General features: G+C 42.8%; 1 protein-coding gene across 22 annotated transcripts in view; it reads right to left on the bottom strand.

Moving 5' to 3' along the window:
* BPTF (bromodomain PHD finger transcription factor) overlaps positions 1 to 25754 on the bottom strand; it is a 156791-nt gene that overhangs the window by 15582 nt on the left and 115455 nt on the right. For 11 of the 22 annotated variants that reach the window (XM_055101692.2, XM_055101694.2, XM_055101696.2 and 8 more), the window contains 8 exons: positions 22484 to 22706; positions 20531 to 21447; positions 19050 to 19132; positions 18552 to 18777; positions 7188 to 7513; positions 3560 to 3733; positions 2661 to 2853; positions 414 to 498 (listed from right to left, as the gene is read on the bottom strand). In XM_055101692.2, the coding sequence (XP_054957667.2) occupies positions 414 to 498; positions 2661 to 2853; positions 3560 to 3733; positions 7188 to 7513; positions 18552 to 18777; positions 19050 to 19132; positions 20531 to 21447; positions 22484 to 22706 (2227 nt within the window). The remainder of the gene's footprint in view (positions 1 to 413; positions 499 to 2660; positions 2854 to 3559; positions 3734 to 7187; positions 7514 to 18551; positions 18778 to 19049; positions 19133 to 20530; positions 21448 to 22483; positions 22707 to 25754) is intronic. The other 11 variants (XM_055101704.3, XM_055101695.2, XM_055101699.2 and 8 more) reach the window with 3 other exon arrangements.

The following is a 25754-nucleotide window of genomic DNA, read 5'->3' as shown; positions in this document are numbered from 1 at the left end:
GGTTAGAGTGCAGTGGCGCGATCTCTGTTCACTGCAACCTCCGCCTCCCTGGTTCAAGCGATTCTCCTGCCTCAGCCTCCTGAGTAGCTGGGAATACAGGCATGCACCACCATGCCCAGCTAATTTTTGTATTTTTAGTAGAGATGGGGTTTCACCATGTTGGCCAGGATAGTCTCGATCTCCTGACCTCATGATCCGCCTGTCTCGGCCTCCCAAAGTGCTGGGATTACAGGCATGAGCCACCGCACCCAGCCACAATTAAACTTTGATACTAACAATTTACCCTCCAAAGTGACCATACCAATTTATACCCCCACCAGCCTTGCTAAAAATATTCTAAGATATTAATTTTATGGATAATAAAACATCCACTGAGACTTCTGAAAAACTTCATATTCAACTCATGTACTTACCCATAGGTTCCTTAATAACACCATAATAATCTGGTGCATCATTAGGGTCTACTGGTTCAAGGAAAGGCCAGGCCATCTTATGGGCCTATAATGAAAAAGTAGCATCATTATTGTCAGTGAAAACACTAATTCCATTTAAGTTTCCCGGTTGAGTTACTACATCAATGAACCCAAAAGTGAGTTTTAAATTTGATACATGAAATATTTTATATTAAGTGATTTCTGCTCTAGTAATAGTTACCTAAGATGAGCTTCCTCTACAATAATGGTACTCAAAGGCTGGTCAGAAGACTTTGTGTTGGGAATGGAGCACAAGCTTAGAAGTCACAAAATCAGTATTCTGGGCCCTACATGATGAGCTGTCACTGAGTGATGCTGGCATTGCGATCGCTTCTGTCAACAGGTGGGATGGGTTCGAAGTGTGGAATCATTACCACAGCTGGTTAATGATGAGGTAGCAGAGACGTGATGTTAAATAACATTCAAGCACACATTGAGACTATGATTCTCTTTTTAGTTACTTCAATTCTTGTGATTATGATAACGACAGGAGAAAGTTTCAATCCAGTGCACTATATCCTTTTATTTCCCCCCACTTTTTTGAGACAGGGTCTCGCTCTGTCATTCAGGCTGGAGTCGAGTGGCGTGATCATAGCTCACTGTAATCTCCTGTGCTCAAGTGATCCTCTCACCTCAGCCTCCCAAGTAGCTGGGATTACAAGTGCGTGCCAACATGTGCAGCTCATTTTTTTTTAATGTTTTGTAGAGGTGGGGGTCTCACTTTGTTGCCCAGGTTGGTCTCTAACTCTTCAACTCAAGTGATCCTCCTGCCCTGGCCTCCCAAAGTGTTGGGATTATAGATGTGAGCAACCACACTGGCTTTCTATGTCTTCAGTACATCTGTATCACTTGATAATCCTGCAAACCATCCCTATCCTGTTATTCTTTTTGTTCTGAGATGGAGTCTCACACTGTCACCTGGGCTAGAGTGCCGTGGCTCAATCTTGGCTCACTGCAACCTCTGCCTCCTGGGTTCAAGAGATTCTCCTGCCTCAGCCTCCTTAGTAGCTGGGATTACAGGTGTGCACCACCGCACCTGGCTGATTTTTTAAAAATTTTTTTGTAGAGATGGGGTCTCACTTTGCTGCCCAGGTTGGTCTCTAACTCATCGACTCAAGTGATCCTCCTGCCTTGGCCTCCCACAGTGCTGGGATTATAGGTGTGAGCAACCACACTGGCTTTCTATGTCTTCAATATATCTCTATCACTTGCTAATCCTGCAAACCATCTCGATCCTGTTTTTCTTTTTTTTCTGAGACAGAGTCTCACACTGTCACCTGGGCTAGAGTGCCGTGGCTCGATCTTGGCTCACTGCAACCTCCGCCTCCCGGGTTCAAGCTATTCTCCTACCTCAGCCTCCCTAGTAGCTGGGATTACTGGTGCGCCCCACCGCACCTGGCTAACTTTTTGTATTTTTAGTAGAGAGATGCGGTTTCATCCTTTTGGCCAGTCTGGTCTCGAACTCCTGACCTTGTGATCCGCCCGCCTCAGCCTCCCCAAGTGCTGGGATTACAGGTGTTAGCCACCACGCCCAGTCCCCTTTTTGTTTTTCATAAGGAAAAGAATAACTATAATCTTTTTTTTTTTTTTTTTTGAGATGGAGTCTCACATTCTCGCCCAGGTTGGAGTGCAGTGGCGCCATCTCGGCTCACTGCAAGCTCTGCCTCCCGGGTTCATGCCATTCTCCTGCCTCAACCTCCGGAGTAGCTAGGACTACAGGCGCCCGCCACCACGCCCAGCTAATTTTTTGTATTTTTAGTAGAGACGGGGTTTCACCGTGTTAGCCAGGATGGTCTGATCTCCTGACCTTGTGATCCGCCCACCTTGGCCTCCCAAAGTGCTGGGATTACAGGCATGAGCCACCATGCCCGGCCAAGAATAACTATAATCTAATCATACTGCTTCTCAATCCATGGGGGTGAGAGGAAGTCTCCTTAAAAATAAAATGTATAAAGAAGTGAGTCATGTTAACACTCTTGTGAGTGTGAGATAAGCTGACGTGATGTGGGGATATGGTAAAGCTCATGGCACTGGTACGGAAGGACTGCAGTTTGTTAGGCACTTCACTAGACTAGCTGGGAGTCAGTAAATAATCATTCTGAGATTGGAAACTTGAAATCCTAGAAATGCTTCCAAAATTATGCTGGCTGATTTCATTTTGAAATGCTGCACACAGAGGGGTCTCACCTGTAAGGAACGGAGCACCCTCTTCAACCCCTCATAATCCTTCTCTGTTAGTGGCGTGAGCACTGTCATGGCATCCTCTGTTGACTGGCACTGTGGACAGACATACTCATCAATGAGCTCTGCCTCACTTTGCAAGATGCCAACGCAGCGCCCATGGTACCAATTCTGACACCGATCACAGCCAATATAAAATCTGCAAGATCCGAAATGGAAATGTGAGTTCAAAACAGATGGGATGATGTTACTTATAATAATGCATGCACCTGAAAATTTGCTAAACCCTGGGATATAAAATAGTTTTAGTATTATGGTTTTAATACTTTCAAGATTGACATTCCAGTTCATTAATTTAGTATTTTTGATGTTAAGAACAAGCAGTAAAAAAATTTATAAGAACACTGTGTAATACTGGAGAACCAATTTAAAGATAAATATGAAACATTCAATTGATTTTAAAGCTGAAAACAAAGCCAAAAATCTTTCAACTAGTACTGTACCATATGGGTGTTCAAAATCCTATAAGCTAATAACAGAGTCTCAGAGCTTGTACCCAAATTAGTGTTTTTCTAACCTACAATAAAGCACCATTTCAAACACTGATAAAGTCCAAACAAGTCAGGCTATTTTAATCTCATTAATTTCTATGTTACATATTGAAGAATCAAATCTACCATTAAACCACATTTTCCCCAATGTGTCTCAAACATTCACTATGAAGCAAGATAAATTTTGAAGGGTAGGTAAAAAGGGAAAAAGAGAAAAATGAAAAGGAATTTGTAATGTAAGTGTATAATAAATGTAGAAAAAAAATCTGCTTTTTATTTTAAAATAAATAAGTAACCAGTCAGAGCAATTTGGCTTCCTAAATTATTAAATATGATGCTCTTATCAGAACTCACTGTGACTCATCATAAGGTGTTCTGCAGATACAGTACAATTCCTCACTGCTGCCCTCTTGTGCCCGTTTACAATCATTACAGATGTACACATCCATTTTCTTAGCCTCCTTTTCTGTGATGCCAACACATTCTCCATGATACCAGTTAGTACAAAGATCACAGCCAATATAGAACCTAAAAGTATTCACAATGAAAATGACAATGTAATTGTCATTTTGAGCTGCATGGTACTTAAATCTGTCTTCCCTGCCTTGATTCACTTTTTTACAGTGTAACTTCCTGCAATGAGTCAGCTAAACATTTCTGAATCCAACCATTCTACCCCTGGCAAACTCCAGTATCTGATGCTCTATCACATGTGGAAACATAAAGTCACTCACATCAGTTTCAACAAGTACACTGCTTAGTGAAATATGGGTCTTTAAAAACATACTGGAATTTGAAAAAAGAAACAACACATTGATGGTAATGTCTTCCTCTGAATGAATGTGTGTAAAACTGTAACAGGCACAAAAACCAAAGCCAAAGAATCAAAGACTTACATCTGTCAAACCTATTCCACAGAAGCCATTTCAATATCAGGGCTATTTCTTAGATAGGTTTGAAAATGTATCTCACAATTTAAATTTGAAAACAAAGCAAAGCGCAAACACCAAGTAGAAGTTACACTACAAGGAACATGCAGGTCAGCCAGGTGTAGAAGATAAATGGTCAAAATATGATATGAAGAAGAAAACTAAGAAAGTACATAGAGCAATTCAATCTCTACCAGGTTTTCTGAATAAACATTGGAATTTAATCGAATTAAAAATAACCTCTCATAATGGAATATGGCACGGGCCAGTTTTCCTGTTAAAATAATGTTTGTGACAATGTGGGCAGTGGCCTGGCTAACTAACGGGCAGGGAACGTGGAAGGAGATGCTTCAGTTCAACACCGGGGACAAGGTGTGGAGAATGATGCAAGGATAGTTATCCAAAGCCTGTGAGGGTCTACACTGCTTGGCAAGGGGGAGCTGTGTAAATGTGTGATTGTGGAGAGCAGAGTGGCCTCTGTAACAAAAGACCTAATGACAAAAGGAAAAGTAAATGTAACAAACGCTTACACAGTGTGTCTATAAGTGTTGATAGGCACTGTGTAGGAACACCATGTCAAAGTCATAGTGAGAATTACCATGAATCACAGGGAACCAGACTGGCCTTGCTGATACCATTGGCACTCCTAGCTCTACCAAGGCATTTCTTGGTAGATTCACCTAGAGGAATGGAAGTCGTCCTCAAGCTTCAAATTGACCTGCTTCATGAATGTGAAGGAATAATATATGGTTATGTAGTTTATCCTGTTACCACTAACTTTTTTCTTTTTTTCTTTTGTCTCGCTGTATAGCCCAGGCTGCAGAGCAGGGGCAGGATCACGGCCCCCTGCAGCCTGGACCTCCCAGGCTCATGTGATCCTCCCACCTCAGCCTCCCGAGTAGCTGGGGCTATAGGCATGCGCCACCAGGCCCGGCTTTTTTTCTTTTTTTCTTTTTTTGACAGAGCTTTGCTCTGTCTCCCAGGCTGGAGTACAGTGGCATGATCTCGGCTCACTGCAACCTCAGTCTCCCGGGTTCAAGCGATTCTCCTGACTCGGCCTCCCGAGTAGCTGGGATTACAGGTGTGTGCCACCACATCTGGCTAATTTTTGCATTTTTAGTAGAGACGGGGTTTTGCCATGTTGGCCAGGCTGATCTCGAACTCCTCACCTCAGCTGATCCATCCACCTCGGCCTCCCAAAGTGTTGGGATTACAGGCATTAGCCACCACGCCTGGCCAATTTTTTGTACAGACGGGGTCTCCCTATGTTGCCCAGACTGGTCTCAAACACCTGGGCTCAAGTGATCCTCCCACTTCGGCCTCCCAAAGTGCTGAGATTACAGGTATGAGCCACGGTGCCCAGCACTTTTTTCTTTTGAACTATGACTCTCACATGATTTTCACTGCCACAGGTGGGGGTCCTCTGAGATAGTTTGTGTGTTATCTCCACAGGGTGATAGGCTGTGTTCTGGAAGGATGTTCAGGACTTGAATTTCAGTTTTCAGTCACTCTCACTGGATTCCCAAACCAGCCTAGTTTGGGACAAGAGATTACGAAACACTCCTTAGAAACACTAACTCATCTCAACTATAATAGGGAGTGAATGAACCTGGTATACTAAAGTATTAATAATGACAAAATGAAAAATATAAAATAACACAAAATAATGAGGCAATCTCGATGGAATGGGCACATGTATCTGTGTGCCTCATTTTATGCAATGTAGGTATTTCAAAGAAGTTGTGTGTGAAATCAATTTCTGTGATCTGAATACTCTAAACAGGCCAAAGAAGCCTTGTTATTTAAAGAAATTCTGTAAACAAATCTTTTTAACTGAAAAAGTAAGGAAACTCCTGTTTCAGAAATCATTTAGTATATTTTGCTTAAAGTGAGGCACACTTGTATTAAACTAAAGTAAAAAAAAATCAGTGAATCACGTTCTACTGTTTACATTATGTATAATTTCCAATGAGATAAGATAATAAAAAGTGAAGATGCCTAAATTGATTTCTGTTTAATTCAGCACACAGCTCAATCTGCCAACAAAGAGTTTTCATTTGGCATTTGCAAACAGATTATCATTTAGATAGCACCACCAAAGCAGCTTCAATGTTGCAATTTGAACATCATTAAAGGGACCACAATTTTATTTTAGGAATCAATTAGGTATCCACTTAAGGTAGGCATTGAGCATTCCTAATTCTAATTAATTGATTCTAAATGATCAGTTTTTAAAGCACAATCAGACTTTTTGGTCCTGTAAAAAGTATGGTGGTTAACTGTGGCTTTAAAAAGCTGGACTACATTTTAATGTTCAAAGTAGAAGTTAAATATTTTGTAAAATGATAGTAATGACCAAAAAAATGAAACTACATTTACGGTTTAGTGCCTCTATAATCTTGTTTATATCACCAAATACAAGTCACAACTGTCAAAAACAGCTTCCAGCTGCCAAACTGTTGGACGTTATGCTTGAGGAATGGGGGAAAGGAACACTTTTTGTATTTTTCTGGCTTTTGTCTCTGATAAGAAAGTGGAAACTTTGACAAAAATATGAGTTGCAGTATTTTAATACAAAAAAACAACTGCTTAAAATAAAACAATTAAGAAACCGAACCACTCAAATTCAAAACCTCTGACCATTCATGTTCAAATGGTTTCCAGGATTTCATGTATTCGCAGGGCTTTGAACAGATCCCAGAAAGGATGGCTCTCCATTTTGGGCAACAGTAATACACCTCCTTCTCCAGACATCAATTACTCACTGATTTGGAGTTAATTCAGAGGGAAGAAGAGAAAGCAAAGGAGCAACAGAAAGCTTGTTTTTGACAGAAAAGAATATAACAAAGGACAATCACAAACACGTGAAATAGCAAATTTTACTTTACTAGCGTCAATGGTAAGAATATCACATGCAAGACCATGGATGAAACATTACTCTTAAATTTAATATTTTCATGTATATCACTCCCAAAATATTCATTTTCTTCAAAATCCAATTTAATAGCTAAACTTTCAAGACAAAAAACTAGAGCTCAAAAAGATCTACTCACTTAGATTCATCATAAGGCGTTTTACAGATACAGTAAAGCTTTGTGTCCTTCTTAGTTTCCTTTGAGGTAGTAGAGATCATTTTCTTTTTCTTGGACTTTGAGCTGGAGTCTTTTTCCTCTTCCCGCTTCCTCTTCTGGGAAGCAGCAGGTAAGGTGGGCGTGGACAGAAGGCCTGTGTGTTGCACAGCAGGTGGAGGGGGAGGTGAAGGTGGAGGGGCTGGAGGGGCTGGTGTCACTGGGGGGCAGGGTGCAGCCACTGCTGTGGCCTGAGCCACCTGCATCAGGTCTTTTTCTTTCTTAATTTTCAGGTCTCTCTTCAGCTCTTCCTGTTGTCAATTAAAGACAATACAAGACTATCATTAGAGTCATGTAAATGTGTGATCTGGCCAGAAGATGGTACACTACCCACTCTTGTCAAAGTAGCTCCACAGTTCAGCCTAACGTGAGAGTTTTAGTTAGTTGCAAACAAGAGTTTTCTTATATCTTAAACCCAACTAAGACAACTAGAAACAAAATGAAGACTATGTAAGAACAACTAGAAAGCTGCTAGTTATCTTCAAAGGAGAGCTGACTGAAAGATGAGCCAAGTGGCTAGGAAGAGCGTCCCTCCCGGCTTGCCCCTGTCCCATCTGGGCTCTTTCTGTGGTTGCTCAGAAGGTGATTTCAAGCATCCTCTCTCACTGGCTGCTTTCTTCTAGTTGCTCTTGCTCTCTGTCCTTACAGTGAGACTGGACACGAACTGGCCTTGAGACTCAAAATGTGGTCTGACCAGCATAAAGCAGAAAAGAGGCAGATTTGCCTTATTTATTATGATGCTCCTATGTCTAGAATTTCAGACTGCAGGGAGAGTAGTGCAACATAATGCACTATTTTCTTTTTTTAAAAGATAACTTTCTTTTCATATATATATTTTTTGAGATGCAGTTTCGCTCTTGTCAATGGTGCAATCTCAGCTCACTGCAACTTATGTCTCCTGGGTTCAGGCGATTCTCCTGCCTCAGCCTCCCAAGTAGCTGGGATTACAGGCATGCAACACCACACCCAGCTAATTTTTTTGTATTTTTAGTAGAAACGGGGTTTCGCCATGTTGGCCAGGCTGGTCTCAAACTCCTGACCTCAGGTGATCCACCCGCCTCGGCCTCCCAAAGTGCTTTGTTGCCCAGGCTGGAGTGCAGTGGCACAATCTCAGCTCACTCCAACCTCTCCACCTCCTGGGTTCAAGTGATTCTCCTGCCTCAGCCTCCCAACTAGCTAGGATTACAGGCACCCGCCACCACACCCAGCTAATTTTTTGTATTTTTAGTAGGGACAGAGTTTCATTATGTTGGCTAGGCTGGTGTTGAACTCCTGACCTCAGGCAATCCACCCACCTTAGACTTCCAAAGTCCTGGGATTACAGGTGTGAGCCACACTGCCTGGCCCCTTTTCATATATTTTTTAAAAAGTTTTAATGAGCAGTGAGGACAACCAGAGGTCACTTTCATCGCCATCTTGGTTTTGGCCGGCTTCTTTACTGTACTCTGTTTTTTCTTTTTGAGAGTGGGTCTCACTCTGTCACCCAGGCTAGAGTGCAGTGGCACAGTCTGGGCTCACTGTACCCTTCACCTCCCAGGCTCAAGTGATCCTCCCACCTCAGCCTCCCAAGTACCTAGCTAGGACCACAGGCACGTGCCACCAAACTCAGCTAATTTTTGTATTTTTGGTAGAGATGGGGTTTCACCACGTTGGCCAGGCTGGTCTCGAACTCCTGACCTCAAGTGACCCGCCTCGGCCTTCCAAAGTGTTGGGATTACAGGCGTGAGCCTCTGTGTCTGGCCAACATACTACTTCCTCAATATGCATTTACCATACTTTTTAAGCACACCTCTTCTGCTATCTAGTGGGACAACTTACTCTTGGAAATGATCAAAGCAAACCTTATTACCCTAGGAACAAACCCATTGTGATTGGCATCCACAAACAAACTTGGTGTAAAGAAATCATAGCTATGACCAAGAGTATTTCTTATGTGGAGACAGTGTCTCACTTTGTCACCCTGCCTGGACTGCAGTGACATAAACACGGCTTGCTGTAGCCTTGACCTGCCAGGCTCAAGTGATCCTCCCACCTCAACCCCTTCAAGGAGCTACAGGTGCTCACTACCATGCCCAGCTAATTTTTTTGAGGAGATGGAGTCTTGCTGTGTTGTCCAGGTAACTGAACTCCTAAGCTCAAGTGATCTGCCTGCCTGGGCCTCCCTAAGTGCTGGGATGACAGGTATGAGCCACTTACACCCGGCCATAAGAATATTTCTTAAAATCTGACTTAAAATTTTTTTAAAAAATACTTTTAGAGACAGGGTTTCACCATGTAGGCTAGGCTGGTCTTCAATTCCTACCCTCAGGTGATCCGCCCACCTTGGCCTCCCAAAGTGCTTGGATTACAGGTGTGAGCCACTTTGGCCAAAATCCGACACATTTATAAATTTCTACAATAATTTAAAGTACCAAAAATATTCCCAAAACACTTCATCATGATTTATAGTCTCTCAGGAAAATAAATTAGCCCACGTTTCCTTTTTTTTTTTTATTTTTTTATTTTTTTGAGACGGAGTTTCACTCTTGTTGCCCAGGCTGGAGTGCAATGGCGTGATCTCGGCTCACAGCAACCTCTGCCTCCTGGGTTCAAGTGATTCACCTGCCTCAGCCTCCTGAGTAGCTGGGATTACAGGCATGCGCCACCACGCCCGGCTAATTTTTGTATTTTTAGTAGAGACGGGGTTTCTCCATGTTGGTCAGGCTGGTCTCGAACTCCGGACCTCAGGTGATCCACCCGCCTCAGCCTCCCAAAGTGCTGGGATTACAGGCGTGAGCCACCGTGCCGGGCACGTTTCCTTTAAAGAGCTTTTTTCTGGTTTATTTTTTGAGACGGAGTCTCGCTCTATCTCCCAGGCTGGAGTGCAGCGGTGCGATCTCAGCTCACTGCAAGCTCCGCCTCCTGGGTTCATGCCATTCTCCTGCCTCAGCTTACTGAGTAGCTGGGGCTACATGCGCCCGCCACCACACTCGGCTAATTTTTTTGTATTTTTAGTAGAGATGGGGTTTCACCATGTTAGCCAGGATGGTTTTGATCTCCTGACCTCGTGATCTGCCTGCCTCGGCCTCCCAAAGTGCTGTGATTACAGGCGTAAGCCACTGTGCCTGACCGTTTTTTTTTTTTTTGTTTTTGTTTTTTAAGTAGAACTGAATTAATTTTATTTTTCCTTCTTTAAAAAAAATTGGTTCAGGACAGTGGCTCACACCTGTAATCCCAGCACTCTGGGAGGCTGAAGCTGGAAGATCGCTTGAGTCCAGGAGGTCAAGACGAGCCTGGCCAACGTGGCGAAACACCATCTCTACTAAAAATACAAAAATCAGCCAGGTGTGGTGGCACATGCCTATACAGCCAGCTACTTGGAAGGCTGAGGTGGGAGGCTCCCTTAAGCCTGGGAGGTCAAGACTTCAGTGAGCTATGATGGCACCACTGTGCTCCAACATAGGTGACAAAGTGAGACCCTGTCTTTACAGGCGTGTATCATAACACCCAGAGAATTCTTTTTTGTAGAAACAGGGTTTTGCCATGTTGCCCAGGCTGGTCTCAAAATCCTCGCCTCAACTGATCCACCCGCCTCAGCCTTCTAGAGTGCTTGGATTACAGGCCATGAGCCACAGCTCTCCTGGCCTATAAATGATAATTTAAGTGAATCTCTGAAGCTACGGTTTTTTGTTTCGAGATGGAGTCTCATTCCGTCATGCAGTGGTGTCATCTCGGCTCACTGCAACCTCTGCCTTCAGGATTCAAGTGATTCTCCTCCCTCAGCCTCCCAAGTAGCTGGGATTACATGCGCCCGCCACCATGTCTGGCTAATTTTTGCATTTTTAGTAGAGAAAGGATTTCGCCCTGTTAGCCAGGCTGGTCTCAAACTCCTGAGCTCAAGTGGTCCTCCAGCCTTAGCCTCCCAAAGTGCTGCGATTACAGGCATGAGCCACCGTGCCCGGCCTCTGAAGCTACAGTTTTAAGATTCTAAAGCAGAGACTTCATGTAGATGTCTATGAAAAGCCAAAAACAAAAAACTCACAGGAAAACCTGATTCCCCCTGCCAAAATTTCAAGGATTTGCCTAAAGATAAGGTCCATTTGTACCTGAAATAGAGTTTGCTGTGCCCCTTTTTTGCAGGGTCACCCATCCCTATGCACCAATTACACTAGTAACAATAATTACATGAGTACCTCAGGAAGCTTTTTTTTTTTTTTGAGACAGAGTCTGGCTCTGTCGCCCAGGCTGGAGTGCAGTGGCGCTATCTCGGCTCACTGCAAGCTCTGCCTCCCAGGTTCATGCCATTCTCTTGCCTCAGCCTCCCGAGTAGCGCCCACCACCATGCCTGGCTAATTTTTGTATTTTTTTTAGTAGTGACTGGGTTTCACCATGTTAGCCAGGATAGTCTCAATCTCCTGACCTCGTGATCCGCCCGCCTCGGCCTCCCAAAGTGCTAGGATTACAGGCATGAGACACCGTACCCAGCCAAAGCTTTTAAACATATCACAAATATTTTACTAAATAAACCTGAATGGCCCTGGTTTAATGAATCTGTTTCTGTCTATAGAGTATCTGGTCTTACAAAGTCAAAAGAGAAGTCAGGTGACAAATTATTCAACAGCCCTTCTCTATTTATAGAGAGAGACTGAACTTCTTCCTAGGTTAGAAAGAAAACCTTGAGTTTCATCTCCTAGTTCATATGTTTATAACATCATGGGACGGATTTTGGGAAAACCAAGATTGTATAGTGGGCACACACTTTGATCTTCCCTCTCCCTTCAAAAACATACAAATGAGAATAAAATATAAAAAAGAGAAACTGAGAAGAAATAGTCACGCTTAAATAAGTTACAACAATCTCAATGGAATAGAGACACAAAACTGTGAGCAGGACTAAAACTGCAGGCCTGCTAGGCTCCAGATTCAGAAGGAAGAAGAGGTGGCCGAACACTAACATTAGGGTTTCTGGGGGGTAAGGGAGACTAACATGCTGTGTGTGAGGCAGTGATAAGAGCCGGCTCCCTGTTGGAAGTTAAGGGTTGACTGGGCTCCACTGGGCTTTGGGAGAGAAAACAAAAACAAAACTCCTCTCACTCAAAATAAGCTTGCAAAACTTAAATGTTTGAAAAGGAAAACATGTAATATGAAAAAAAGACAACCAGGGCCGAGTACGGTGGCTCATGCCTGTAATCCCAGCACTTTGGGAGGTCGAGGCAAGAGGATCACTCGCTTGAGCCCAGGATTCTGAGACCAACCTGGGCAACATGGCAAAAACTTGTCTCTACAAAAAAACGACAACAACAATAACAACAAAAAACACCCCAAAATTAGCCAGACAGGGTGGCATGGCATTCGCTCGTAGTCCCAGCTGCTTGGGAGGCTGAGGCGGAAGGACTGACTGATCTGGGTAGGTGGAAGCTGTGGTGTGCTGTGATTGCACCGCTGCACTCCCGCCTGGGCAACAGAACAAGGCCCTGCTTCTCAAAAAAAAAAAAAAAAAAAAAAGAAAGAAAAGAAAAGAAAAAGAAAAAAGATAAAAAAGCCAATAAAATCAATGGTCTAATCTGAATTCACTCCAAATGAAATTATACAGCCGGGCACAGTGGCTCACAGCTGTAATCCCAGCACTTTGGGAGGCTGAGGTGGGTGGATAACCTGAGGTCAGGAGTTCGAGACCAGCCTGGCAAACATGATGAAATCCCATCTCTCCGAATAATACACAAAAAAATTAGCTGGGCATGGTGGTGCACGCCTGTAATCCCAGCTACTCGGGAGGCTGAGGCAGGAGAATTGCTTCAACCTGGGAGGTGGAGATTGCAGTGAGCCGAGATCGTGCTATTGCACTCCAGCCTGGGCAATAAGAGCAAAACTCTTTCTCCAAAAAAAAAAAAAAAAAAAAATTATAGAACAATTTGACGGGCCGGGCATGGTGGCTCACGCCTGTAATCCTAGCACTTTGGGAGGCTGCAGTGGGTGGATCACCTGAGGTCAGGGGTTTGAAATCAGGCTGGCCAACATGGCAAAACCCTATCTCTTCAAAAAACAAAAAAACAAAAATTAGCCGAGTGCAGTGGTGGGCACCTGTAATCCCAGCTACTTGGGAGGCTGAGGCAGGAGAATCGCTTGAAACTGGGAGGAGGAGGCTGCAGGAGCCGAGATCGCGCCATTGCAGTCCAGCCTGGGTGACACAGTAAGACTCCGTCTCAAAAAAAAAAAAAAAAAAAAAAAAAGGCCAGGCGCGGTGGCTCACGCCTGTAATCCCAACGCTTTGGGAGGCCAAAGTGGGTGGACCACAAGGTCAGGAGATCGAGACCATCCTGGCTAACATGGTGAAACCCCGTCTCTACTAAAAATACAAAAAACTAGCCAGGCGTTGCAGCCTGCGCCTGTAGTCCCAGCTACTCGGGAAGCTGAGGCAGGAGACTGGCGTGAACCCGGGGAGACGGAGCTTGCAGTGAGCCGAGATCGTGCCACTGCACTCCAGCCTGGGCGACAGAGCAAGACTCTATCTCAAAAAAAAAAAAGAAAAAAAAAGTAAAGAATAATTTGACAAAAACTTTATTGATATATTCAAAGATGTAATGAAGGTATAAGCTTTATTAAAAACAAATTATTTTATCAAAAAGACTAGCACAGGGGGAAAGAGGAGGAACAAGAAGGTGGCACACGGGATTGTTAGGGCAGTGTAACTATTATGAATGATACTGTGATGATGAATACGTTACATTAGGGATTTGCCAAGCCCACAGATCACGAGGAGTGAACCTTAATGTAAACTATGGACTTTCGTTAATAATAATAATAATCACTATTGGCTCATTAATTCTAACAAATGTGCCATGCTAACATTAATAGGGGAAATTGTGTGTGGGTGGGGGAGGAATAATATGGGAACTGTACGTTCTGCACATAAAACTGCTCTAAAAAATTAAGCGTATTGGCTGGGCGTGGTGGCTCACACCTGGAATCCCAGCACTTTGGGAGGCCGAGGAGGGAGGATCACTTGAGGTCAGGAGTTCAAGACCAGCTTGGCTAACATGGTGAAACCCCATCTCTACTGAAAATAGAAAAAAAGCTGGGCGTGGTAGCAGGTGTCTGTAATCCCAGATGCTCAGGAGGCTGAGGCAGGAGAATTGCTTGAACCCAGCAGGCAGAGGTTGCAGTGAACGGAGATGGCCCTACACGCTCCAGCCTGAACAACAGAGCAAGACTCCATTTCCAAAAAAAAAAAAAAAAAATAAGCCCATTAAAAAAAAGAGGCAGAAATAAGAACAGGCAGATCTAAGGAAGCAATCACATATCTTATAAAAAGAAAATTAAAATTTATTTTTAAAATATGCCAGTTTCAAATATACATATTTGAAACTTTAGCAGAGACGGGGATTCACCATGTTGGACAGGCTGGTCTCAAACTCAAAGCAAATTACCTTAGCAATAATTTTTTTTTTTTTTTTTTTTTTTGAGACAGAGTCTCATTCTGTCGCCCAGGCTGGAATGCAGTGGCATGATCTCGGGTCACTGCAACCTCCACCTTCTGGGTTCAAGTGATTCTCCTGCCTGATCCTCCTGAGTAGCTGGAACTACAGTTGTGCACCACCATGCCCAGCTAATTTTTGTATTTTTGTAGAGATGGGGTTTCGCCGTGTCAGCCAGGCTGGTCTCGAACTCCTGGCCTCATGTGATTTACCTGCCTTGGCCTCCCAAGGTGCTGGGATTACAGGCATGAACCACTGCACCTGGCTCCTCCTTTCTCAAAGTATAACTTTTCTTCCTCGTTAGATTGTTTCTGTATAAAACAGGTTTATATATGAATACATACATTAAAGTAATATATACAAGATATATTCTAAAGTTGTTTAAAAATGATTGTCTTTGGGGGTTAGATTTAGAGATCATTTTCATTTGTTGGCTTTGAAGGGCAACTGACCAACTTTTTTATACATAAAGGATATAAACTACAACTATTTTCCCACTCTGTATAGAATGTGGAACGGAAACAGTGTGTGGCACACCTTAAATGATGCTAAACTTCTACAGTGTGTAAACTGGCTTGTTCAAGAGGCCAAAGTGCTTCTGTTGAGAAACACTGATGACCAATCTCCTCTTTGTGGTCCTGTGATACTGTGAAATATATATTTGATCTTCCTCCCTGTTTCCCAGCATACAATTCCTAAAACCCTCAGAATCTGCAAAATAAGATTTTTTTTTAATGCTAACGATTGACTGATGGCTGGAGGCTCCTAGAGAGCCTCAGGATTGGGGCTGATTCTCAGGGCTTTCAGCGCCACCTCCCAACCTCTGAGAAAAAGAGAGAGAGAGAGGCTGAAGGTTAAGCTGACCACCAACAGCCAATGATGTAATCATTAATGACTATGTAATGAAGCTTCCATAAAAACCCAAATTGAGGCTGGGCACAGTGGCTCATGCCTGTAATCCCAGGACTTTGGGAGACTAAGGCGGGTGGATTACTTGAGGCCAGGAGTTCGAGACCAGCCTGACCAACATGGTGAAACACCCTCTCTACTAAAATACAAAAAATTAGCCAGGCATGGTGGCACATGCCTGTAATCTCAGCAACTCGGGAGGCTGAGGAAGAAGAATCACTTAAACCTGGGAGGCAGGTTCAATGTTTATCTTGTAACTGACTACGTTACTGAATTTTTTTTTTTTTTATTGAGACCTAGTCTCACTCTGTCACCCAGGCTGGAGCGCAGTGGCATGATCTTAGTTCATTGCAACCTCTGCTCTAGGGTTCAAGCGATTCTCCTGCCTCAGCCTCCCAAGTAGCTGGGACTACAGGCACCCGCCAGCATGCCTGACTAATTTTTTTGTATTTTTAGTAGAGATGGGGTTTCACCATCTTGATCAGGATGGTCTCGAACTCCTGACCTCAAATGATCCGCTCGCCTCAGCCTCCCAAAGTGCTGGGATTACAGGTGTGGGCCACCGTGCCCAGCCTTGAATTATAAATTGTAATAATTATTTTCTTGGGGTTTTGATGTAATAATCATATCACACATAAAAACAATGTCTTCTTTCCTCAATTTTTTGTCTTTGTTTCTTTTGCTTGGCTTAACATATTTGCCAGAACTTCCAGAAATGCTAAATAATAACGTTGATTGTTGGCATCACTGGGGTTTCTGGTTTCTGACTTTAACTGGAAGATCTCTAATGTTTCACAGATAGGTAGTATTATTAGTCTGGTTAATATTATCTTACTATTTCTCACCTTCTTTTTTTGGCGGTGGGGGCAGGGAGACAGTCTCACTCTGTCGCCCAGGTTGGAGGGCAATGGCATGATTTCGCATCACTGCAACCTTCACCTGAGCTCAAGTGATCTGCCCGCCTCAGCCTCTCCAAAGTGCTGGGATTACAGGCATGAGCCACTGTGCCTGGTCTATTTCTCACCTTCTTAAAATGTTTAAGATATGTTATGAAATTTTTTTTTTTTTTTTTTTTTTTGAGACAGTCTCATTCTGTTGCCCAGGTTGGAGTGCAGTGGTGCGATCTTGGCTCACTGCAACCTGTACCTTCCTGGTTCAAGCAATTCTCCCCACCTCAGACTCCTAACTAGCTGGGATTACAGGCACCTGCCACCATGCCCGGCTAATTTTTGTTTTTAGTAGAGACGGAGTTTCACCACGTTAGCCAGGCTGGTCTTGAACTGACCTCAGGTGATCCACCTGCCTCGGCCACCCAAAGTGCTGGGATTACAGGCGTGAGACACTGTGTCCGGCCTTGAAATGCTTGAGATAACCTACTTCTCTTTTAAAAAGCTGTGTAATTATGTGTAAATTATATATATACATGTGTGTATATATATGTATATATGTATGTCTGCGTGTATATATATGTCTGTGTGTGTGTGTATATATATGTACGTATGTGTATATATATGTGTGTGTGTGTATATATATATATATAAATAGATGTCTACTTTTTTTTTTTTTGAGACAGAGTCTCACTCTGTTGTCCAGGCTAGAGTGTAGTGGTGTGATCTCAGCTCACTGCAACCTCTGCCTCCCAGGTTCAAACGATTATCCTGCCTCAGCATCCCAAGTAGCTGGGATTACAGGTGCCTGCCACCACGCCCAGCTAATTTTTGTATTTTTAGTAGAGACAGGGTTTCACCATGTTGGTCTGGCTGGTCTCGAACTCCTGACCTCGTGATCCACCCGCCTTGGCTTCCCAAAGTGCTGGGATTACAGGTGTGAGCCACCACACCCGGCCCTACTTTTTTTTTTTTTTTTTTTTGAGACAGAGTCTCACTCTGTTCCCCAGGCTGGAGTGCAGTGGTGCGATCAAGGCTCACTGCAACCTCTGCCTTCCGGGTTCAAGTGATCATCCTGCCTTAGCCTCTCAAGTAGCTGGGACTACAGGCGTATGCCACCATGTTTGGCTAATTTTGTGTATTTTGTAGAGACAGGGTTTTGCCATGTTGCCTAGGCTGATCTTGAACTCCTGGGCTCAAACAATCTGCCTACCTTGGCTTCCCAAAGTGTTGGGATTACGGGCATGAACCACCACAGCCAGCCTACTTTCATTTTTTAATAAATTCCTCTAGAAAGCAGGTTAGCAATACCTACAGAATCGTTTACAAGTCAAGGAAGAAATTTTTTGTTTGTTTGTTTTGTTTATGAGACAAGGTTTTGCTCTGTTGCCCAGGCTGCAGTGCAGTGGTGCCATCAGGGCTGACTGCAGCTTCAACCTGCCAGGCTCAAGTGATCCTCCTGCCTCAGCCTCTCGAGTACCTGGGCTGTGTGCCACCACATCTGGCTAACTTTTTCATTTTGTGTAGGGATGAGGTCTCGCCATGTTGGCCAGGATGGTCTCGAACTTCTGGGCTCAAGTGATCTGCCTGTCTTGGCCTCCCCAGCTGCTGGAAGTATAGGAGTGAGCCACCTCATCCTGGTGCAATTTGTCTTATTTAATGGACTCATGTTACTTTTCATTCTTTCAACGTTACTTCACTGTCTCTGTACCTTTCTCATGAAGCTCTGCTCCTAATTACTTTTGGCTAGACTATGTCATAGACATGAAAAGCTCTTCTCAGAGTTTTTCAACAATTCAATCAACAAGTTCACCTCTCAGAGTTGCTAGTCTGGAGAATACAATATAACTACACATTTAGTTATAAAAGCTCTGACTTGTTTTGCAAGACACACGCTGCACTGCTTTTTACTCTATGTACACAAATGTAAGTTCTAGAAAACATACTGAAATTTTAAGCTTTATTAAAAAGGCAAGGGAAAAAAGCAGAACCTCAGATGTTAAACACTGGACACAGAAGAAAAGGACGTGCCCTCTTACCTGCACTTCAATTTGCAGATCCTTGTCCAGGAGTGCTCTCTTCTTCAGGATCTCGGCTCTGAGCTGCTCTTTGTGCTTGAAGAGCAGAGCTGACAGCTTAGTGGCATTCTGCTTGCTACGTTTCTGCTCCACACTCTCTTCACGCTTCCGTTTTTTTGCTGCCTGTTTTTCTTCTTTATCTATCTTATCCAAAATATACTTCATCACCTGGTTACAGACAATCATTCTAGAGAAAAATACACAACCTATGTAATGCTGGGCGTTTCATTTTGAAAGGCTTAAGACATGATTCTTCTATGCCTCTACAGATGAGACAAAAACTTTCTGTGACTGGAAAACGTCAAGAGTGGTTTAAACCAGTTATGAGCAACTATTAGTGCCAAGTGTTCTCATTTAATGAACTTCAATCAAGATAAACAAGTATAAACTCAGAACTCTGTGCGTGTGCACGATAAAGAGAAGAGACGGACAGACAACAAGACCCTGCGTCTCCCCTACCTTTGATTCTCTTCTCTTTCAGCTGGAGTCATGCTCTTTTTCTGTTTTAAATGTTCTATTACAGCATTATGCTTCATCACCACCTTCAGGACAGAATAAATCCAAAAGCGCATATTTTATAATCACCACAGGTTAGTACACAGATAACAACAGTAGAAATTTGAGCACATATGTGTTTTTTTTAAAGAAACTGTAAGAATTTTATATCGTAACATAAATAAAATTAGCAGCTACCAGATGGCCTGGGTGCTTACCACCTGCTGGGTACCGTGCTAGGCTAAGCACTTGACATTACCTCGTTTATTCCTTACAACAACACTGAACCATAGCAATAATTTTATAAACAAGATACTGAGACATAAAGAAATTAACCACCTTGTTTGAGAAACAGTAAGTAATACAGCTGAAATTTTAACCTGGCTATCCTTCTCCAAAGGCCATATTTTTAACATTATGCTTTCTTCCCAGGAATGAATTTTAAAGAGCTGTCCCTCGTCTCCCCTATACAAAGATTAGCGGATAGACAGACAGTGTAGTAATTCTCAGTTTATAGATACACAGTAAAGCTGGGTAATAATACATTTAAATATAATATATATGACCATCATTTTCATAAGAATACTACATCTTTAAAATAACTTCGCTGTTTAAAAAGTGCTTCTACATTTATGACCTCATTTAATCATTGCAATAATCTCATGTGGCTGGAAAGAGAAGGGTTTTAAGAGGCTATAGCTAAGGAGGGATAAGTGAGTTTCATGGACTGTGAATGGGAGACCTAGGAACTGAATGAAGGTCTCACAACTTGGTAACACTTAAAATCCACATTCAAACTCCTGCCTAGTGCTGAGCGAAGCAAGCTATAGGTAGATGAAAAGATGGTTTCTGCCAGTAATGTTATCAGATGTTCTATGTATGACTTCACTTTAGTAGACTAATTCTAACTCATCTAAATTGCTTTATTTCACTAATGTGCCATTGCAAGATGTTGCTGGATGATGCCACTTTTTACTTAAGCTATGAAATAATACGTTTTCAAAAACTTTTTTACAAAGGTGTGGCTAGAAATGCAAATGAGTTTAATCTATCTATAATTTGCATAATCTACATGCAAACTAAGGAATGACAACTTTGAATAACTTTAAAGGAATTGCTATAATGTCTGAAGTGGCTTTAAAACTTAAACCCTCAAGTTTTATATTAAAGATTAAAGCTCATAACTCCATTCTTCCCATCTTAGTCCTCCCAAAATACAGGTCATTCCTAATAAGCACTGACTACATATTATATGTATCTAACGAAGTGTTCCACACCACAGTAGTCATTCAGTATTTTTTTTTGGTCAATTCAGTGTTTCTTCTAAATTTAAACATTAGTGACTTTGTCTCATTTAGGAAACCTAACACAACCAAACACTAATTCTACCGCACAGCACAATAATTCAAGCTACTGAACATGCTGCTTTTACTTAATAACTTTACCTGTTTCTGAATGATTTCACTTTGATTAGAAGCTTGGAGGGTGTGTTCACGCTTAATTTCTATCTGTTGCTGTTTCTTCTTTTGCTGCTGATCCCTGAGTTGCTGAACCCTTTGCAACTGCTCTTGCACACTGGCTGCCTGCACTGTAACCACATTCTGAATCTGGTGAGTCTGCACAGCACTGCTTTGCTGAATTTGGATAGGTAACTGGAGTTTGATTTGCTGGGGCACACCACTTTGCTGAGCCTGTATCTGAGCCACAACCTGTGACTGGATCTGAGAGAGAACCTGGACTTGTTGTTGCAGCTGAGGCACAGCAATGACTTGGGGCTGTGGCTGCTGTATTTGTAGCTGAGGACGGGATGGGGATGAAACAGTAACTTGATTTAAAGTTTGTCCTGATGAAAGAGTTTGAGTTGAAGACTGTACCTGGGGTTGTGACTGTGGCTGGCCTTGGGAAGGTATCTGAAGAGATGTATGTGGTTGAATTGGAATCGGTTGTGAGGTTGTAGTCTGAACCTGGGATTGTTGTCCAGGAGACAGTTGGGATGGAGTTGATGGACGTATTCGAGTCTGTGATGGACTTTGGACACGAACAGGAGACTGTCCTTGGACATTACTTTGAGGCTGAGACTGTGCTGCAACTTGGGGCTTGGATGACTGTGCGTGGGTGGGTTGTGCTTCAGAAGGGACATGGGATGAAACGGTTGTTTGGGTCTGAACTTCAGGCTGAGTCTGAACTTCAGGCTGAGCTGGGGACTGGGGCTGGGTTTGGGGCTGGGGCTGAGCTGAAGGCTGAGCAGTCTGTGGCTGGGCTTCTGCTGGACCCACACTTGATGACTGAGCTGGTGGCAGGGTTTTGTCTTGATGTACCTGCATCTGGGGTGACAGTTTACTCTGCCTTTGTTCACCTGTACCTGTAAAAAGGAAGGATGAACCATTTCTATTACTCTGGAACATAAAACTGTGGTTAAAGAAGAATCTGAAGGAAATCTTCTGAAGTTGAGAATTCTGGCCAGGCGCGGTGGCTCACGCCTGTGCACTTTGGGACATTGAGGTGGGAGGATCGTTTGAGCAACATAGTGAGACCCCGTCTCTACACAAAAACAAAAAAAATAAAAAATTATCTGAGCATAGTGGAGCATGCCTATGGTCCAAGCTACCCGGGAGGCTGAGGTGGGAGGATTGCTTGCATCCAGGAGGTCAAGGCTGCAGTAAGCAGTAATGGTGCTACTTCACTTCAGCCTGGGCGACAGAGCAAGACCCTGTCTCGAAAAAATAAATAAAGTAAATAAAGTTGAGAATTTTGTATTTTGGTACAGAAGGTCTATGCCTTTGAAATGCTCCATTTGGACATGCTTAGGGCAGGACGCTCTGAAACTGGGGAGCCTGGGCCCTGCTTCTTGGCTGTCCCCTGTACACTCTCCTAACTCTAGAGGGCTGGTTTCCAAAGTAAGTTGCAGCCTCTGGAAATCAGCTGGGTCATCTGGCCCAGGCTAACTGTCACGCCTCACTTTTCTCCCATGATGTGGTGGTAGTTAGTTACAATGACTTGCAGCAGAAGGTCAACAAAGTGGTTCTGGACCCACTCTCAATCTCAGGTCATGAACTGGATTTACCCACCCTCCCTGAGATCACCTCCATGACTGAATCAGCACCTACAAGGCTTAGCAAGGAGTAAGTGTGGGCATAGTTACCAAGATAACCATTATTTTTGCCCCCTTTCTCTCTCTCTCTTTTTTAATAGGAGGGAGAGGGTGGTGGTAACAGGGAGTCTGTAAGAATAGGGTATAAAAGCTTCGAGACATTGTGAGGCTGACTATGTCAACTGTTGAGCTCACTGGCTTGAGGCATATCCTTCCAAAGGTAAATACTGGTTCTCCTGTTGGCCTCTGTTAGCCCAGCCACGTGTAGTAGTAACATCCGACATTTCTGATAAACCCACAGCTCTACCTGCTGCTGTCGTGGAAACAGTGGTGGTGGTGGTGCTGGCTGTGGTGGCTGTTGTTGCCAATGGGGTAAAGAGGAATCGCTGAACAGTACCATTTGGCATTGCAGCTTGCATTAGCTGCTGGCCTGGGCCTGGGAGTACAGTCACCCCTTGAGGTATCAACTGCAACTGTCCAGTAGTTTGACCTTGTCCTTGAATTACTACTGTCAAACCTTGATTGCCACCCTGTGGAAAAAACACAACATGTAAACAGTGTTCAAAGCATCAATCTGTATGTATATCATTTTTATTAAATCATTTTTATGTGTAATTATCTTTTAATATAATGAAAATACATATTTGAATGTCACCAGCAGGAATTTAGATAAGCTAAAGTAAGAATATTTATGTTGCTTAGTAGGAAAAACATCAACAATCCAGAGTTCCAGTTCAAGCTCCCCCAATGGTCAGCCAGTTATCTGTCCACAAGCAACATTGTTCCTCCAGATCCAAGTTTCCCAATCTATAAAATAAAGGTATTGAATAACTAAAGTCCCCACAAAATTCTGATTTTAAATAATCTTATATTCATATTTTACAATTTCAAAAGCATCTTCATAGATACTGCCTCATTTGATTCTCACAATGGACTTGTGACTTTATGGGGTAGGCAGAGAAAATATTCTTCTGATTCCCAACTAAGAAACTCAGGTTAGAAAGGTCACGTACCCTGCCCAACTTAAAGGTGAGATAAAAGAAGGAACCTAGATCTCCTGAATTTTGTCTTTCAATACATGCCAAATGACCTATGGGGTGTGTGTGTGCTAAACTGTAAAAAACTTAGGGTTTTAGATATGTAATGCAAACACCAAGTAAGGAGGATCACTAAGGTCTGAGCAGTTACCAAAAAGGGGTCCAGAAATTTAAAATTCTCTAGGCGCTGTCTCTTCTGTCCAGAACTGTAATTAAACTAGAAACCCTGAATACCAGGAACATGCTGGAGAACTGGAAAGCAAAAGTAAAAACCATCCCCTAAACTCCCAATGACCAAAACTGATGGCGCAAAGTCCATGTACTAAGTAAGCTCCATATACATGTGAATCCCTCAAAACTTATTTACTCTTGCTTTTCTAAAATACATTTTTATGCACAAAATGCACAAAACACCAAGTATAATTTAAAAATTATAAAGTAAACATCTATAAAACCACGACTGTGGTCACCATTGCCAGTGTCCTAGAAGCCCCCATATGACTCACCCAGATTTCAATCCCCTCCCTCTCCCCTAGAGGTAAGCACTATCCTCACTTTGATGATAACACTGTATTTCATAACTACTTCGGTATGTATCTTAGGTATATATAGGGCCACTGAGGTTCACAAACTCAGGAGCAATATTCACGAAGAATACAATGGGAATAGTGCCCCCTCCAGGCAGGCAATGCAGCAGCCCTGTATCCCTACACAAAATAGCTTAGTTTTGCCTATTTCTGAATCTTATACAAATGAAATTATAACATGTATTTTTTTTTGGCAGCTACTTGCTTCTTTAGCTTACCATTATATATTTGTGAGAATCATCTGCATAGTTCTGTGTGGCTGAAGTCTATTCATTTTCATTGCTGTAGGAATATACTACAATTTACTTAGCTAACTGATTTTGACAGACACCTGAGTTGTTCTTAGTTTTTGATTCTTATGAACAATGCTGCTATGAATATTTATGCCATGTATTCTGGTGCTCACATGGCCGACAACTTCTCTAGGGATATACCTAGAAGGTATACTGGGACCTTAGGCATACACAGCTTTGACTTTACCAGACAATGTCCAGGAGGTTTCCAAAATGGCTGAACCAACTGATAGGCCCACCAGCTGTGCATGAGAATTCTTTCTGCTCTATGTCTTTGCTAACTCTTGGTTTTGCTGGACATTTAAATTTGTACCAATCTCTTAAGCATATGGTTTTACTATGTACTTCTCTCATTATTAATAAAGTTCAGCAGTTTTTTGGAATTTGGGACATTTAGATTTCTTCTTTCCTCATAATGTTGGTTTGTCCTTTTTTTTCGTTTTTCTTTTTTTTGAGACGGAGTCTTTTGCCTAGGTTGGAGTGCAGTGGTATATCTTGGCTCGCTGCAACCTCTGCTTCTTGGGTTCAAGCAATTCTCCTGCCTCAGCCTCCCAAGCAGCTGGGATTACAGGCGTACACCACCACGCCCGACTAATTTTTGTATTTTTAGTAGAAACGGGGTTTCCCCATGTTGGCCAGGCTGGTCTGAAACTCCTGACCTCAAGTGATCCACCTGGCTTGGCCTCCCAAAACCTTGGCCTCCCAAAGTGCTGGGATTACAGGTGTGAGCCACCGCACCTTGCCTGTTTGTCTTTTTTCCTATTGATCTATCTGGATTTTTTTCTTTCTTGATTTGTAGTAATTCTTTATATATTCTGGATATATAATAGTCCTTGGTTGGTTCTTTTCTCATTTTCTTCACTCTCTCTATAGTGAGTTTGATGAACAGAGGTTCTTACTCTTATTTTTAAAGTAGTTGAATTTATAAATCTTTTCATTTATGGTTAGCATTTTCTATCTGTTTAGGAAAGCTATGAAGATATTCTTCTATCTTCTAAAGGTATTATAGTTTTACCTTTCACAGTTAGGACTTTCATCCTCCTGGAATTGAGTTTATGTAGAGTGAGGTAATAATGGTCCAATTTCACAGTTTCCTATGTATATTCAATTGTCCTGGCACCATTTACTGAAAAGTCATCTCTTCCTCAATGATCTGCAATGTCACCTTTGTCATATAACAAGTGTCCACATACATGGGGTTCATGTTCTGCACTCTCTACTGTTCTGTTGGTCTATCTGCCTCTCCTTATGTCTGTACCTCACTATATTAATTAGTGAAGTATTATATACTAAGTTTTTTGGTTTTTTTTGAGATGAAGTCTTGCTTTGTCACCCAGGCTGGAGTGCAGTGGTGCAATCTCAGCTCAATACAACCTCCGCCTCCCAGGTTCAAGCAATTCTCCTTCCTCAGCCTCCTGAGTAGCTGTGATTACAAGCGCATGCCACCACGCCCAGCTAATTTGTTTGTACTTTTAGTAGAGATGGAGTTTCACCATGTTGGTCAGGCTGGTCTCGGACTCCTGACCTCAAGCAATCCACCCGCCCTGGCCTCCCAAAGTGCTGGGATTACAGGCGCAAGCCACCAGGCCCAGCCTATACTAAGTTTTGATATCAGGTTATCATATATAGGCCAAATAATCCTGTTCTTCAAAGGTACAGAT

This window comes from Pan paniscus, chromosome 19, assembly GCF_029289425.2.
Source record: "Pan paniscus chromosome 19, NHGRI_mPanPan1-v2.0_pri, whole genome shotgun sequence".
NCBI classification, from domain to species: domain Eukaryota; kingdom Metazoa; phylum Chordata; class Mammalia; order Primates; family Hominidae; genus Pan; species Pan paniscus.
This window is presented reverse-complemented; position numbering and strand designations above follow the sequence as displayed.